This window comes from Aotus nancymaae, unplaced genomic scaffold (genome assembly GCF_030222135.1).
Source record: "Aotus nancymaae isolate 86718 unplaced genomic scaffold, 86718_ANA_hifiasm-v0.15.2.pri h1tg000018l, whole genome shotgun sequence".
Classification (NCBI taxonomy): domain Eukaryota; kingdom Metazoa; phylum Chordata; class Mammalia; order Primates; family Aotidae; genus Aotus; species Aotus nancymaae.
Window position 1 is genome coordinate 25,176,113 of NW_026988430.1, and position 14,167 is coordinate 25,190,279.

General features: G+C 53.6%; 1 protein-coding gene across 2 annotated transcripts; it reads right to left on the reverse strand.

Moving 5' to 3' along the window:
* Window positions 1-390: 390 nt before the first annotated feature.
* Window positions 391-12,525, reverse strand: RASL10B (RAS like family 10 member B). Of its 2 annotated transcripts, XM_012445531.2 has the most exons (4): window positions 12,456-12,525; window positions 8,480-8,842; window positions 3,359-3,483; window positions 391-2,866 (listed from the first exon to the last, which is right to left on the reverse strand). In XM_012445531.2, exons 2-4 carry the CDS (start codon window positions 8,693-8,695, stop codon window positions 2,596-2,598), a joined length of 612 nt encoding a protein of 203 aa, XP_012300954.1. In that variant the 5' UTR covers window positions 8,696-8,842; window positions 12,456-12,525; the 3' UTR covers window positions 391-2,595. The 2 variants fall into 2 exon arrangements, with proteins under 2 accessions (XP_012300954.1, XP_012300953.1); XM_012445530.3 differs by lacking the exon at window positions 12,456-12,525 and having other exon boundaries at window positions 8,480-9,710.
* Between the last annotated feature and the right edge of the window lie 1,642 nt (window positions 12,526-14,167).

A 14,167-nucleotide genomic window follows, 5' to 3' on the forward strand; every position in this document is an offset into this window, starting at 1 on the left:
ACTCAGGGACAAGAGGGATGGCTGAAAGTGTTCCTAACACATCTATATCCAAGAAGTTATGACTGAGAGGCTGCAAAGTCTCAGCCTTGAGTGGGAAGGACGAGACGCAGACGAAGAAGCTGGGATTGAGTCCCATTATGGAAATTTTCCAGACAGTGGCAGGGGAGAAGTTCTGCTTCCCTTCTGAACAGTTTGAATTAGTTTGAGGGTTTGGGGTTAGGTGGAAAGGCAATAAGTCCCAAACTCTTCGCCTGTGGTCTCCCTGTTGACCTGGGCTTTGGGACTGGGAGCCACCTCAACACTCTCACCCTCCTTCCACACGGAGCTCAGCAGGCAAGCCCTGTGGGGACCCTTCCCCTCCCACCGTGAGGAACGGAGCCAACACCTTGGTACAGAAACAAGGGAAAACACTCCCTGATTTTTAATCTGACTTCTGATAACAACTCAGTGGGCATCACACACACTTCCAGACCCTGTGGTGGGAAACCCTGGGAGGGGGTGGGAGGGGAAGGACAGAGACTCAGAATGGGGGGCGGAGGGACCTGAAATCCAAGACCTGGGTTGAAGTGGAGGCAGGAGAGGGCCTGTCAGGGTATACATTCCAATGGCTCCCACAGGGGGCAGCCAGAGGGCTAGGCCCTGCCCCCTCCACCTCAGGTGCCTCAGAGTTGGGGGTGATGAGGCATGTGAGATGCTGCCATCCCTCATCCTCTCCCTCTGGTGAACCAGGGGGCAGGGTGCAGAAGACTAAAGGAGCAGGCCCTCTTTGTTACCCTCCCAGCCACTCTAAAGTGTGGGTAAGGGGAGCCACCTCCTCTGTTTCAGAGGGAGGCTCACAGAGGGCAGGTCGCTTTGCCCAAAGTCCAGCAGCACAGCAGGGACTAGAACCCAGGAACACGAGACTGCCCAAGGTCAGGGCAGTTGCTGTGGGGCTGTGCTATCCCCACTTGGTGGACAGAGTAGGAATCAGCCGGGGAAGCAGAAGCATCATAGATTCCCCCTACAATGCGTGTGGGTTATAAATTCCCCACCCACAACCCTTCCCCCAGACTGCTCTCCATCACCGCTCTGGGGTACCTGATTTTCTGGTTTATGTGCTGCAGCCTTGGCTAAGTTGGCCAAAGCAGAGTTGTCCTCTTTGCCCCTCTTAGAACAAGGGACCCTGATGTCCTTCCACCAGGCCAGGGCTGAGGGCTCAGCCTCAGGGACAGCTTTCTTTGGCCAGTGGGGCAGAAGACAGGGCACCACTTCTCCCTCCCTCCAAGTCCACCATCAATCCCTCAGGCCATTCCTAGACTCTTCATCATTATTATTTCTAAATCGGTACAAAACTGACAGTGATCAGCTCCGGTGACGAGAGGTAGAAACCCGGCCAGGCAGCCGGAGAAAATGGGGCAGAGTGAGTTAGGGCATAGGGCTGACTGGTGTCGGGACAAGAGGTTGTCAGATCCTGAGGGCCTCCATCTGTGGGTAAGGATGCAGGCGTGTCTCCCCCAAGCACAGGCATCCCCACGACTCCTTCCCTGGCTCTGTTCTCCCCAGATTAATCAGGGTAGTCTGAGATCTGAGGCAGGCAGAGTCTGGGGTAGTCAGATGGGAGTAAGACGGGCAACAGAATCTTCCCTGGCACAACCTGACCCCTTTCTGGGCACCATCCTGCCCACGACCAGTGCCCAGAACCCAACATTCCCCAGTCTGACAGAGCAGATTGCAATATGCAGGAGAGAATAGAGGACTGGAACCTGGCGTCATGGAAAAGAAGCTATCCTTTGGGGTATCCCCTTTCCACACTCTGTCAAAAAAAAAAAGTTTTAACCCAGGGGGTGATCTGGCTTTGGGGTCAGGAAGAGTGAGGGGCACCTGGCAGGGAAGGACCATCGAGTTAAGGCTGGAAGGTAGGTTGTTGTGTCTCTGGGGGCTGCTGGGCGGGGAGGTCTCCCTGGAAGCTGGAGAGCTCAACTTTCTCCCCTCACTGATCTGGGACCTCGGCCCCCGGACCCCTTGATCGTGGTCCTTGGGCAACCCGCATCGCTCTGCCCTGTGCCGGTGGTGCTGACAGCCAGAAGGCTTGGCCTCACAAAGAAGCTGCCAGGATCTGCGACAAGGGAATGGACGAAATGAGAGCCCTGTGAGCGGAGCTGGGGCGGGGGGACTGGAGGGTGGGTGAGACAGGTAAGGACCCACAGACGCTTGGGTGGACAGACACGGGAAAGGGCAAAGACAGATACATTCTGGAGAACACAGGTGGGGGCCCGGCCAAGGCGCCATCTCGCCACCTCCACCCCCCATTGCACGCTCACCCCGATCCCAAAAGGCTGTGGCACCCCCGCAGGTCGGGCCGGGCACTGCACTAAATACAGCACTGAAGGCGGCTGTCGCAGGAAGCCACGGGGGCAAGGGGCCGGGCCGAGCAGTTACTCGCGCTCTGCCTCTCACCGGGAGGTGCCTGGCTGCAGGGGCCTCAGGCAGGGACCGTCACAGTTCCATTCCCTCCTGCTCCCCGCTCCGGCCCCGCAGTGCCGCGGGGAAGCCGCCGCAGCACGGCCCCGCCCTCCGCCCGGCCAGTGCAGGTGCAGCTTGCAGGACGCGCAGGGGTCACATGATGGCGCAGCGGTTGCGGCGCAGCGCGCCCTGGAAGCGCAGGGCAGCGTGCACGTGCTTGCAACGGGCGCAGCCGACGCTCTTGAGCAGCTCGCTGAAGAGCAGCAGGATGTGCCAGTTGTACTTGGCCGAGCATTCCACGTAGCCGCACTTCCAGGTCTTGCGCACCAGGTGCGACACGTTCCAGCGCGGGATCACGCGTCCGCGCTGCAGGTCCCGCTTGTTGCCCACGATGATGATGGGCGTCTCTGAGGTGCCAATCACCCTGCGGGGCGAGGCAGGAAGCTCAGAACTCTGCCAGTCTCACAACCGCTGTACTCCCAGCAGGGGAGGCTGTGCCTGGCCAATACTACACCACTGTATGTTCTGTTCCAGGCGCCGTCCTAAGCCCTGGAGGTGTTATATTCTCTGATCAGCACAACTGATCTAAAAGGTGGGTACTACTGTTATCCCCATTTGACAGATGAGGACACAGGCTTAAATGATCACTGGCTTCAAGTCATGCAGCTGAGTGGCCCTGGAAGTCTTGTTCCAGAAGGCCCTGTTCTTAACTACTCTAGCCACTCCCACAGCCAGGGTCCCAAAATGAGTTAACAGAAATGGGGACAGCACAATGTATGCATGTTTGAGTGTATGTGTGGGAATCTTAGAGCACATACATTTTTATCTGCATCCCCATACTGTCCCCTTTTCTTAGGGACTGGCTAGCATTGGGGCATCCACAGAGGTGGCAATGGACTGTGTTTCAGCCTCTTACCTCGTCTCCAGGATCTGCTGGCGGATGGTCTTGACGTACTCAAAGCTGTCAAAGCAGCAGATGTCGTAGACCAGGATGTAGGCGTGGACGCTCCGGAGTCCCCTGCAGCAGGCATCTGCCCATTCCTGCAACAGCCCCAGTCGTACCAGGGTCAGAGCAGCCATGAGGGCTCCCCTAGCCCCCAGACACTTCCCATCAGAGGGGCAGTGCTCTCACCTGCCACTGTACCTGAAGCCTTCCATACCTGCCCATCCCCAGGAGACCAGCCCTAGGGAGAATGGAGGAGCTCAGTGCAGCAGCCTCCCCACTCCCAAGCCAGGATGGAGCAGGTCACATTGTTTGACCTTCAGGGTCACTGCACTGTCTTGTGCACATCTGGAGCTTAGCTCTGCCTTGCTCCATTTTGTCCCCTCATCCATCCCTTGAGGCCATGTTCAACAAGTACATTTATTAAGTACCTCTAAGAGTCCAGCTCTGAGGGGTGTTGGACCTATTAAAATTCTATCTTCCAAGGCTCAGCTGAAGTGCTGCCACCTCCACGAAGCCTTCCTGATCTCTCATCCTTCCTGCAAGCGAAGGACTACTCCCTCCATCTCCTGTGTTCTAACAATCTTTCAATTGCACTTTCATTAGAGCTGTTCCACCTCCAGTTCCCCACTTCTTCTGTGAGCTCCTAAGAGGGCCACAGCCAGGCCATCCTCATTTTTATATACTCCCTCCTTCCCCCAAAGTGAGAGTCTGGCACTATTGGCTCAAAGCAGATGCTCCTTAATGGCACTGCTGGTGAGCTCTCCATGGCCCAAGCTGCGATCCATGCAACTCCTGCCTCTGCCACTGCCCTTAGATTGCTATCGATGTGCCCCTTCTGTATGCTCCTCTCTGCCCTCAGGCTTGAGAAACACAAGGCCTAAGGAGAAAAAGATTCAGACTGGATGCATAATGGGCTGATGTGGAGCAGGGCCCCAGGGCAGCTCTAGGGAGATGAACTTCCTGAATGTTTGTGGCAACTTCTCAAGGGATTGAGGGGTACAGCTAAGATGAAGAGACTCCTAGAAAGGCCAACTACACTAAACAGAAGTTTCCTTAAGAGATTCATGACTCAACATGCCAGCAGTTGCAGCTCCAAGAGCAGCTTCAGGCAGCCAGTGTGTGGAAAGAAGAAGGTCCCTAAAGTTGAGGGGACGGAGGCCTCAAAGGACAAAGGAAACCAGAGTCTTCTCCCACCAAAGCCCAGGTAAAAGACTAGAAGAAGGTGGAGGTATGTCTCCTGTCTCAGCATCTGAATTGAGTGGGGCAGGGGCCAGGCACAAAGGAACACTACAGTTCTTCACTTCCAAGAAGGATCAAAAGGAAACAACTTTGGTGGCAGTAGTGCAGAGTTCAGTCTAACTTCAAAACAGCACTTTCCAACTCAAAGGCTTAGAAGATGCTGCAGTGGATTTCCCTAGGGAGATGATGTGGCATCTTTACTTTGTGCTGAGGTTTAAATTTTTGGTGCAGGGGGAGGATGCTGAGGACAAACCTAAAACCACAGGGAACTGAACTGGTTGCTTAGGCCAAGGAAGACTGCATTGTGCTGGACATAGTGATCTTCAGGATCCTGGGACCTGCGTGTGTATATGGATGCTGCCCCAATCCCCCAGGACAAGTGGAGATCAGTGAGAAGTGGGAGGAATGAGAGGCTCCAGTCTCTTCAAGCTCTCTGCTGGAGAGCTGCCAGCTTTTGAGGGTGTCAGCCCCACCTCTACTCCAACATGCTGCATCCTCAAGGGGACCTCCTGGCTTCCTCCCACCCACTCCTCTCTGGGGGTTCCTAAAAAGGACAGGAGGAAGGCCCCTGATTGGCTAGCTTGTCCCTTCCCCCTTGATTGAAGGGAGGAAGCAGGGTTCCAAACTGTAAAAGGCCATCTTGCAGCTGTGTCAAGACAGAGAAGGAGCAATGGAAAGGGAGTCCAGCTTCAGGGACATGGGGCCTGAGAGAGGCTCAGCCACCTGGGTCTCAATCATGCATTCTCTGGTAACTCCTTTGGTGGGTTGCAAGCACTTTATAATCTCAGCTTCCTTCTCTGTTAGAAGGGAGAGGCTCACACCCAGGAAACACTACTCTCCTGGGCTTGATCTCATCTGGCATTGGAGAAGAACGCATTATTTTGTTTTCAGACGGTGGCCATCAGGATTCTTAGGTTTTATACTTAATCTTTGGTGCCTCAAGGATCCCTTTTTTTATAGTATTTCTCTACCGAAAGTTCCTTACCTGGGCTCCAGGAGTGAAATCTTGGATATCCTAGAGTCCAAAACTCAGGGTCAGTCAAGAAGAAAAAAGCCAACAACCCAATAGAAAAATGGGCAAAGGACATCAATCAATAGTTCTTGAAAAAAGAAACACAAAGGCCCTTAAACCTATGAAAAGATGCTCAGTTTCACTCACGATCAAAGATGCAAATGAAGACTACTGGAGACTATCATATCTCATCTCTCAGATTGTTAAATGTATTGTCAAAAGTTTGACAATACACTCTGATGGCAAGACTGTAGGAAAATGGGCTCATAGGAGCACAGCATATGCCACTGTTATGGAGGGGAATCTGGAAACACCCTCCTCAAACTCCAGTTACAGTCACCCGTTTTTTTTTTTTTTTTGAGACAGGGCCTCACTCTGTCATCCAGGTTGGAGTGCAGTGGTGCTATCTCAGCTCACTGCAGCCTCAATCTCCCGGGTTCAAGCGATTCTCCCACCTCAGCCTCCCAAGTAGCTGGGACCACAGGCATGCACCATCATGCCCAGCTAATTTTTTGTATTTTTGGTAGAGATACGGTTTTGCCATATTGCCCAGGCTGGTCTTGAACTCCTGAGCTCAAGCGATCTGCCTACCTCAGCCTCCCAAAGTACTGGGATTACAGGCATGAGCTGCCTTGAGAGGCTCTGTATTCACAATGCCATTTCCAGACATTGTGATCCAGCAGTGCCATTTCCAGCAATTGATTCCATAGATATACCTACCTATGTACAAAATGACTTATCACAAGGCTATTCATTGTGGCATTGTTTGAAACAGCACGAGACTGAATACCACCCACTTGTCCAACAAGAAAGGACTCCAAGGTATAGCTCTTCAATGGAGTAGGGTGTGGCCATGAAAAAACAAGGAAGTCCTCTAGATAATGACCTGGAAAAATCTTCAGGTTATCATAACAAATTAAAAAAATTGAGGTACAGGGCCAAGCATGATGGTTCACACTTGTAATCCCAGCACTTTGGGAGGCCAAAGCAGGAGGATCACCTGAGGCCAGGAGTTCAAGACCAGCTTGGGTAACACAGCAAGTCCCCATATATACAAAAAATTTGAAAAAATAAAAGAAAAAAATCAAGGTACAGAACAGAACAGTGTAATTCTTGGTTTTTTTTTTTTTTTTTTTTTATTGTTCTTTATGTAAGAAGCAGGGAAGAAAGCATTTTCTTATTTGGGTAAAGAAACTCTGAAAGTATGGATAAAAATCTGATAAGACGCCAGGCGCTGTAATCCCAGCAATTTGGGAGGCCAAGGCAGGCGGATCACTTGAGGTCAGGAGTTTGAGACCAACCTGGCCAACATAGTGAAACCCCATCTCTACTAAAAATACAAAAATTAGCCAGGTGTGGTGGTGAGTGCCTATAATCCCAGCTACTTGGGAGACTGAGGCAGGAGAATTGCTTGAACCTGAGAGGTGGAGGTTGCTGTGAGCTGAGATTGCGCCACTGCACTCCAGCCTGGGTGACAGAAAGAGACTCCATCTCAAAAAAGAAAAGAAAAAATACTATAAGAATGGTTAAAGAGAGTGGCGCAGGAATCAGGGTAAAGGGGGCAAGATGAAATAAACAAATCTCAGTGTGTAGGCTTGGAGCAAGATTTGAATGTCCAATCAGGTGATTGTTAAAGTCTCCTTTAGAAGAGAACTAGAAGGCCCTGCCCCGAGACCGTCTGCCCTGACAGGCTCAGCCTCACTGCTACCAGGGCAGATGCAGGATCAGGCTTCTGTCTTTGCTGCTGACCCCAGGTGCCTGGGATGGGAGAAAAGGTGTCTCCGGCAGGTTAGGCCAGGGCTGAGCGTATTGACAGTGCTGAGCACGGAGCTGCCTGCCAGCTCCCAGCCCAGGGTCTCAGACTGAGAGACTGCTTGATTTGCTCAGTTACACCTGGACGAGCCTTGTCTCCTGCCTTCTGGGTCTCCACCACTGTGCCTGTCCTTCCTGGAAGAGCTCTGCACACTCTGGTCAGAGGCTTCCTTCAGTGACAAACATGTCTTAGAGCTCAGCTTCCTTTTTCTCTCCACTCCCTCTTAAGTCAGAGATCGAGCGAGCAAGAGGACCTGGTTCCAGCAGGCAGTGGGGAAGGAACACAGTAAGCAAGGACCCTGGGGGCATTTAAATCTAAACCCGCAGGGAGGGTTCCCAGCAGGCAGGTCCTGAGGTCAGGGGCAGAGCATCATTTAAGAGAAAAGGGCCTTGGGCAAGATACCTGACTGGGGTCTCCAGAGTCTGAGAACACACCCTTCCCAGGGCCCTGTCTATTCTGGTGCTGTCCCTCCTCCAGAGGACGTGGAGTAAGGCTATGACAGGCACAGCCCAGAATACTCACTGGCAGCCTAGTGTTCCCTGTCCTTTTCTCTACCACCTCTTACCTGCCTAAAACCTACTTAATTGAGACATCACCTGCTGTGACCCCAACCCCACCCCAACACATTTGGGTGGCCTAGATACCCCCTTAAGGGCTGCCCCAGCCCCCTGCTCCTCCACGCATAGCACTTATCACACCATATAATTGCCTGTTAGCCTTTTCTTACCAGACTATGAGTTTCTCGAAAGCAAATTCCGTATCTTTTTTGCTCACCATTCTGCAGCAGTGCCCACTGCAGGGCCTGGCACAATGAAATGACCATCAAATATTTGTTGAATAAACTAGCACACCAATGAATGGATTCCTGGAACAGCTTTAAGCAGGGTGGCCCAAGTTGCAGTGTGGAACTCTCAAACTCAGCAATGGGGCCCCAGCAATAGGGCCTGAGCTACGGCAAGCTGGAATCCAGCCTCTCCCCTACCCATCCATTTCCCCACTAACCCCATGCCCCCCAGGGTCCTCCTACCTGCAGCGTGTTGACAGGGAAGGCGCTGATGGGTGGAAAGTCGAGGATCTGGAGGTCGTGCACGTGGCCGTTCATGACAACAGCAGGCAGGTAGAGGCGGCGGGCGGTGGTGGGCACGCAGACCTCGCTGAACTCGTTGTACAAGAACTGGCGCACGATGGCACTCTTGCCCACACCTCGCGCCCCCAGCACGGCCACCCGGTAGGTGGAGACCATGCCTCCCGCCCCACTCCGCCACCTCGTCCTTGCCGCTGTCTGGGGCTCCCCAGGGCTGCATATTCCAGGGGCTGGGGGCTCAGCCACCGTCAGGACCAACCATTGCTGCCTCTGCTTGCCCTGGGCCCTCTGCGGCCTCCACCTGGACTGTGGGGACAAGAGGTGGGCTTAGTGCACCGGCTTATCCCTGGACATGTCCTGCACTTTTCCACCTCTGGGACTTTGCTGAAGCTGTTACTGCCACTTCGAATGCCTTCCCTTTCCCAGAACCCCTATGGCCACCTATCCAAAACCTCTCCATCCCTCCTCCTCCATTTTTCCCTGCATTCCAGTAGCAGGACTCAATCTTTCTTCACTTATACTATGACCTGACTCTTCTCCAGGTCCAACTCCAACCGACAGACTGCAGAGCAGAGTGGGAAGGGCACTGGACTTGGTTCGATCCTTGCTTCCCCACAGAGCCTGGGACGAGATGTGATACCTCTGAGTCTGTGTCACCCTGAATGGGTGAGACTGGGCAAGGGTGTCTCAGTGCCAGCACTCCTGACATTTTGTGGGGAGAGAACTCGATTGTGCAGGACTGCCCACACATAGAAGGACATTTGCCTTCCATGGCTCCCAAGAGGTCATTGCCAGCAGCACCCTCCAGTCACCAGGATGACCAAAAATTCCCCCCGCCATTTCTAAATGCCCCCAGTTGATAATTCTGCACTAGATGACCACCTTGCCTCTGGGGTGAAACACTGCTGACCACTCACTCTGCTGGCATGCCCATACTGTTATCCTTGGTCAATATGACATGTCTAAGGGATAGGTACTGTTATTCCCACTTTAGAGAGAAGCTTAGGAGTAAGACATGTGCCCAGTCACAAGCCGAAGGGCAGCTACTCTTTTCTACGATGTCGCAGTACTTCTTGCAACTTTCAAGTTCAGTGATTCTTTTTTTTTTTTTTTTTTTTTTGAGACATAGTCTCATTCTGTTGCCCAGGCTGGAGTACAGTGGTGTGATCTCAGCTCACTGCAGCCTCCACCTCCCGGGTTCAAGGCATTTTCCTGCCTCAGTCTCCCAAGTAGCTGGGATTACAGGCACCTGCCACCATGCCTGGCTAATTTTGGTATTTTTAGAAGAGACAGGGTTTCGCCATGTTGGCCTCAAAGTCCTGACCTTGGGTAATCTATCCACCTCAGCCTCACAAAGTGCCGGGATTACAGGTGTGAGCCACTGCACCCAGCCAAGCTCAGTGATTCTAACCGGTGAATGAGTACAGGCCAAGGTCTGGGGCTGATTCTCTGGTATCCCCTGGAGCCCAGAGGGCCTGGCACATAGCAGGTGCCCAGGAAAGTGTTGCTAGGGGGTTGGGCCTTGATATGAATTCATTAACTCCTCGCCTGCTCAGTTTCAGTGACTTTAGGGCTTGGGTATAAATCTCAGCTCTGATGTGTCCTTGCTGCAGGTGAGTGAGCAAATCATCTTCTCAACTGAAGCCATGCTTCTGCATATAGGTAAAATGAGGTCAATAGCCCCTATTTCCAAGAAAATCCAAGTAAATCTCTTAGCCGGGAAAAGGAGAGAACCTTTCTTCTTTTGTTGGTGATGGTGACCAGAGAGGCTGTTACATGCCTGAGACCTCCCGTCTGGTTTCCCAGGAGGGCGACATCAGCACCTGCTAACTGGGTCCAGGGCAGGTGGGCTCGCTGGATTCTGTCAAGGCCATGCTTTTCTGCACGGGTGCATCCTTTCCTGCGGATGCCTGTCCTTTCCACATATGCGTAATCCACAGCTGAATGTCCCCCAGGTTATCCTGGTTCAGAGGACTCACTCCATGGGGTATGTGTGTGCACACAGCATAATAAATAAAGGTCAGGATGTGGAGTGAGAACCACCAGGGCTTGATTGCTAGCTCTGCCATTCACCAGAAATGTGACCTTGGGCAAGAAACTTAATAGAGTGTTATGAGATGTGCATGTAAACCCCAGTGCCTAGCCCAGAGTAGGTGTTCAATAAACAGTGGCCACTGCTATGGGCAGGGGTCATTCATTCATCTGCATTTCCCACAATTTCAGTGGCACCTCCTGGCAATCCCAGGAGGGGTTGCTAGCTACTGTTGCATGGGCTCATGTGCATGCAGTGCATGTGTATGAGATTCTTCTCATTTTATTGAAGGGTTAAAAAAAAACCCTCAAACAAAAAACCCCAATGACTTAGGGAAGTGAAGACCTCATAGCCTAAGACTAGGACCCTGAACTCCTTCCTGCCCCATGCACTGTCCCTTCCCCAACAGGTGTTTATACACTTATGTGGGCTCCCAACTAGGGAAAAGTACCTATCCCTCCTCCCCATGTGTCCCTCCAGGCCCCAAGGCCCCTTAGGCATCCCTGGACACCACCAGCATGGCAGAGAGATTCAGCTGGGTTAATTATATAACCAGCACAGGCAGGTGGGGAGGGGGGAGGCCTAGGGGAGGAAGAGAGGGCAAGGAATGCAAGAAGAGTCCTGGCCTCTCTCTGGGTGTGGCAGCTCAGAGGTTTCTAGGATGTACCCTACCCTACCTGCAGATTGTCCCGGACACCACACTCCCCGCCCAGAAACCAGCCCTTTCTGGGGAGTGGCAGGGAAATGCAAAAGGGGCACTACTCAGGAAATAGGGAAGGGGCACAGGAGGCCCCTAGGCTGGGGCCAGCCTACTGGAACTCACCAGGCCCAAGTGTGGCCCTGTCCCCAACTCAGAAGCGATCGGTGGCCCCTCCTTCTTCCCAGGCAGAGGTCCTAAATCTAAGAGTATATGAATCCAACATCCTTGCCCGGGTAGGGAAGGGAGGGAGCTGTCCCAAGAAGCAGGGCCCAGGCCCCTGAGCTGCTTTCTCCCCAAGGCCTGCGCTCTGCAGTGAGTCTGCAGACAGCGCCCGGCAAGAGACCGCCCGGCAAGAGATACAAGAGATCAGAGACACGCACAGGGGCCAAAGCCTGGTTCCGTCCCCTTCCCTGCGCCTGGACACCTGGGTCGCTGCCCAAGACTGAGAGTGGGGGCTTCGCGGATCCCGAGGGCCGGGTCACAAGTCTGACAGCTGTTTGTTCCAACCACGTTCGCGTGGGGGTGGGTTAGGGGGCGACAGAGGAAGCTGCGCTCCCCATGACCTGATTGGTAGGAGTTTGGGGGGATGCAGAAGCAGGCACCCCCACCCCCAGCTCCAGCTCTCACGTGGCGGCCCCGCACCGCTTCCCCGCCCGCTCGCCGGCCCCCTCCTAGTCCCGGACGCCCCTGGCCCGGCCGTCTCCTCCTCCCCCGCCCCCGGGCCGACCCTCCCCAGCCCTGCCCCTGCCCCTGCCCCGGTCCCTCTCCGCCCCTGACCGCTTCCCCTCCTCCCGCCGCTTACCCGGGGCCGTCCTAGCTGCCCCCTGCCCTGGCCGGCCGGTCGGCGGGGCTGCGCTCCCCCCGGGCTCCGGCGCTGCCCCCCCGGCTCCCCCGCCCGGGGGGAGAGAAGTGGGGACGCCCCCGGCTGCCCAGTTGGGGCGGGCTCAGGGCAGGCGCGCGGGGGCAGATGCGGGCCGCCGAGGGGGTAGGAACCTCCAGCCCCAGCTCTCCCTCCGGAGCGCGCCGCCCGCTCGCGCTGGAAGGAGGATGGGGGGGAGTGCGGGCTGGCATTCCGCTGGGTCCCTGAGACTGACATATTCACTTGGTTGGCCCTGAACGAATTTTTTAATCCCTGGTCTCGACCTTCACACTCCTCCAGACTCTCCCTTCGAGAATTTAGCGCTAACCTGGAAGAGCTGAAGAAAGGCGTGGGAAAGCCCTCAAGGCTTTTGCTTCATTCCGACTCTTGCCCTCATATGCCTCTTGCACAGGCCTGTTAGTCACCAGGCCCCTGTGTGCCCTGCACGGTGTGCTAGAGACATCCAGGCTCTGCTCTTCTGCCCTCCTGAAGGGCTGAGTGAAGGGTGATCACTGTCACCCTTCACTGCAGCAGTGAAAGGCAGACCTGGCTGGCACAAAGCAAGGTCTCCCCTGCCAATGTGTGACCTCCACACCCCTAAAACTGCCATAGGCCTCTTCTCTCCAGAATGGGAGATGCCAGCATTTGTCAGGATTGAGGGCAAAATCACCCATGTATTTATTCTAAAACAGTCATCATTGTCTAAACTTTGATGATCAATGTCATGTCATAATCAATGTCATCATTGATAGCCAATGTGCTATGAGCTTTGCATGCATCCTCAGATTGAATCCTCACAATTCTACGGGGTAGATTGTTCCCTCACTTTACAGATGTGATAGCTGAGGCTGAGAGGCTTGTCTCACTTACATGGAAAACGTGAATACAGATTGAGAGTCCCTAGCTGAGCAGTCGCTGATGAGATTGGTATGTGGCTCACAGTCCAATGTGAGACCAAAAGTAGACACACAACATTAAAATGTGCTGTGTGCAAAGTCAAGGTGCTGCGGACGGCAGAGGAAGTGGGACAACTCATTAGAGGAGTCACTGAAGCTTCGCAGGAGGCAACTTTCAAGGAAGCAACCTTGAAAGAAGTAGATTTTGGGGGCTGGGTGGAAGGAGACTGTAACAGAAGAAAGCTAATAGAAGTCAAGAGCAATTACACAAGCTTGAGAAGTGAGTCTGGGAACCAGGCAGGGGTCCATGAGGCTGGAAGCATGGTGAGTGAAGAGGCCAAGAAGTTGGTCACAAAGACCCTGATTGACAGGATGAGGAGTTTGGATCCAGCCCTGTGCTGGATGGAAAATCATCCACGGGAAGCACCGTGGTCACGTTGCATTTTAGAGCCTCCAGGGCAGGAGGAAGAGCGGGAGCTTGAGAGATATCCTAAGTGTTTTTACCCTGGGACCCTGCATCCTTCACTATGACCCCCTATTACTGTGTGCTCTGACTTCCACCCAGAACTGTTTTCCTCCACCCTCTGACCATTTTGGGCACCTACCCAATTCCTCCCTTCCCTCTCCTGTTCAGACACACAGGAGAATGGGTATGAGCCTGGGCTTCAGAATCAGGCAGAGCTGGATTTAAATCTCGGCTCTGCCACTTACTATTGTGACTGAGGCAAGTAACTTGAAGTCTCTGAACCGTATAGTCTCATTTATTAAATGGAGTGTGATTAGTTGTCCCTCACTGTTGTTGACAGGGTGTAAATGAGCTGAGGTGTATAAAGTCCTTGACACAATGCCTGGCATGTAGGAAGTCTCAGCGTGTGGGCTTTATTTTTTTTTTTTTTGCCATTTTTAGGGACACTTGGGCATCCTAGGGGAGGATGAGCAACACTCTGGTACAGCGGTTCCGTTTATTCTAGGTAGGCTCCCAGAGGGTGGGGTGGGGGTATGAGAAGGACCAGGGCAGCAGCTAGAAGCGAGTACAGGGCTGGGATGAATTTGGCTTCCTCCTGGAGCACCACTTTTGGGGAATAAATCAGATTTTAACTGGCCCTGTGGGATCACATGGGGTCGCTAAGAGCCTTTTGACTGC

Bases quoted from the DNA above. Each gene is read 5' to 3' on its own strand.
- RASL10B (XM_012445531.2), bottom strand. From the start codon at position 8,695: ATGGTCTCCACCTACCGGGTGGCCGTGCTGGGGGCGCGAGGTGTGGGC. The intron at 3,484-8,479 runs GTAGGAGGACCC...GGGCTGTTGCAG, and splicing joins TCCCTGTCAACACGCTGCAG to GAATGGGCAGATGCCTGCTG. The intron at 2,867-3,358 runs GTAAGAGGCTGA...CTCGCCCCGCAG, and splicing joins CAGCAGATCCTGGAGACGAG to GGTGATTGGCACCTCAGAGA.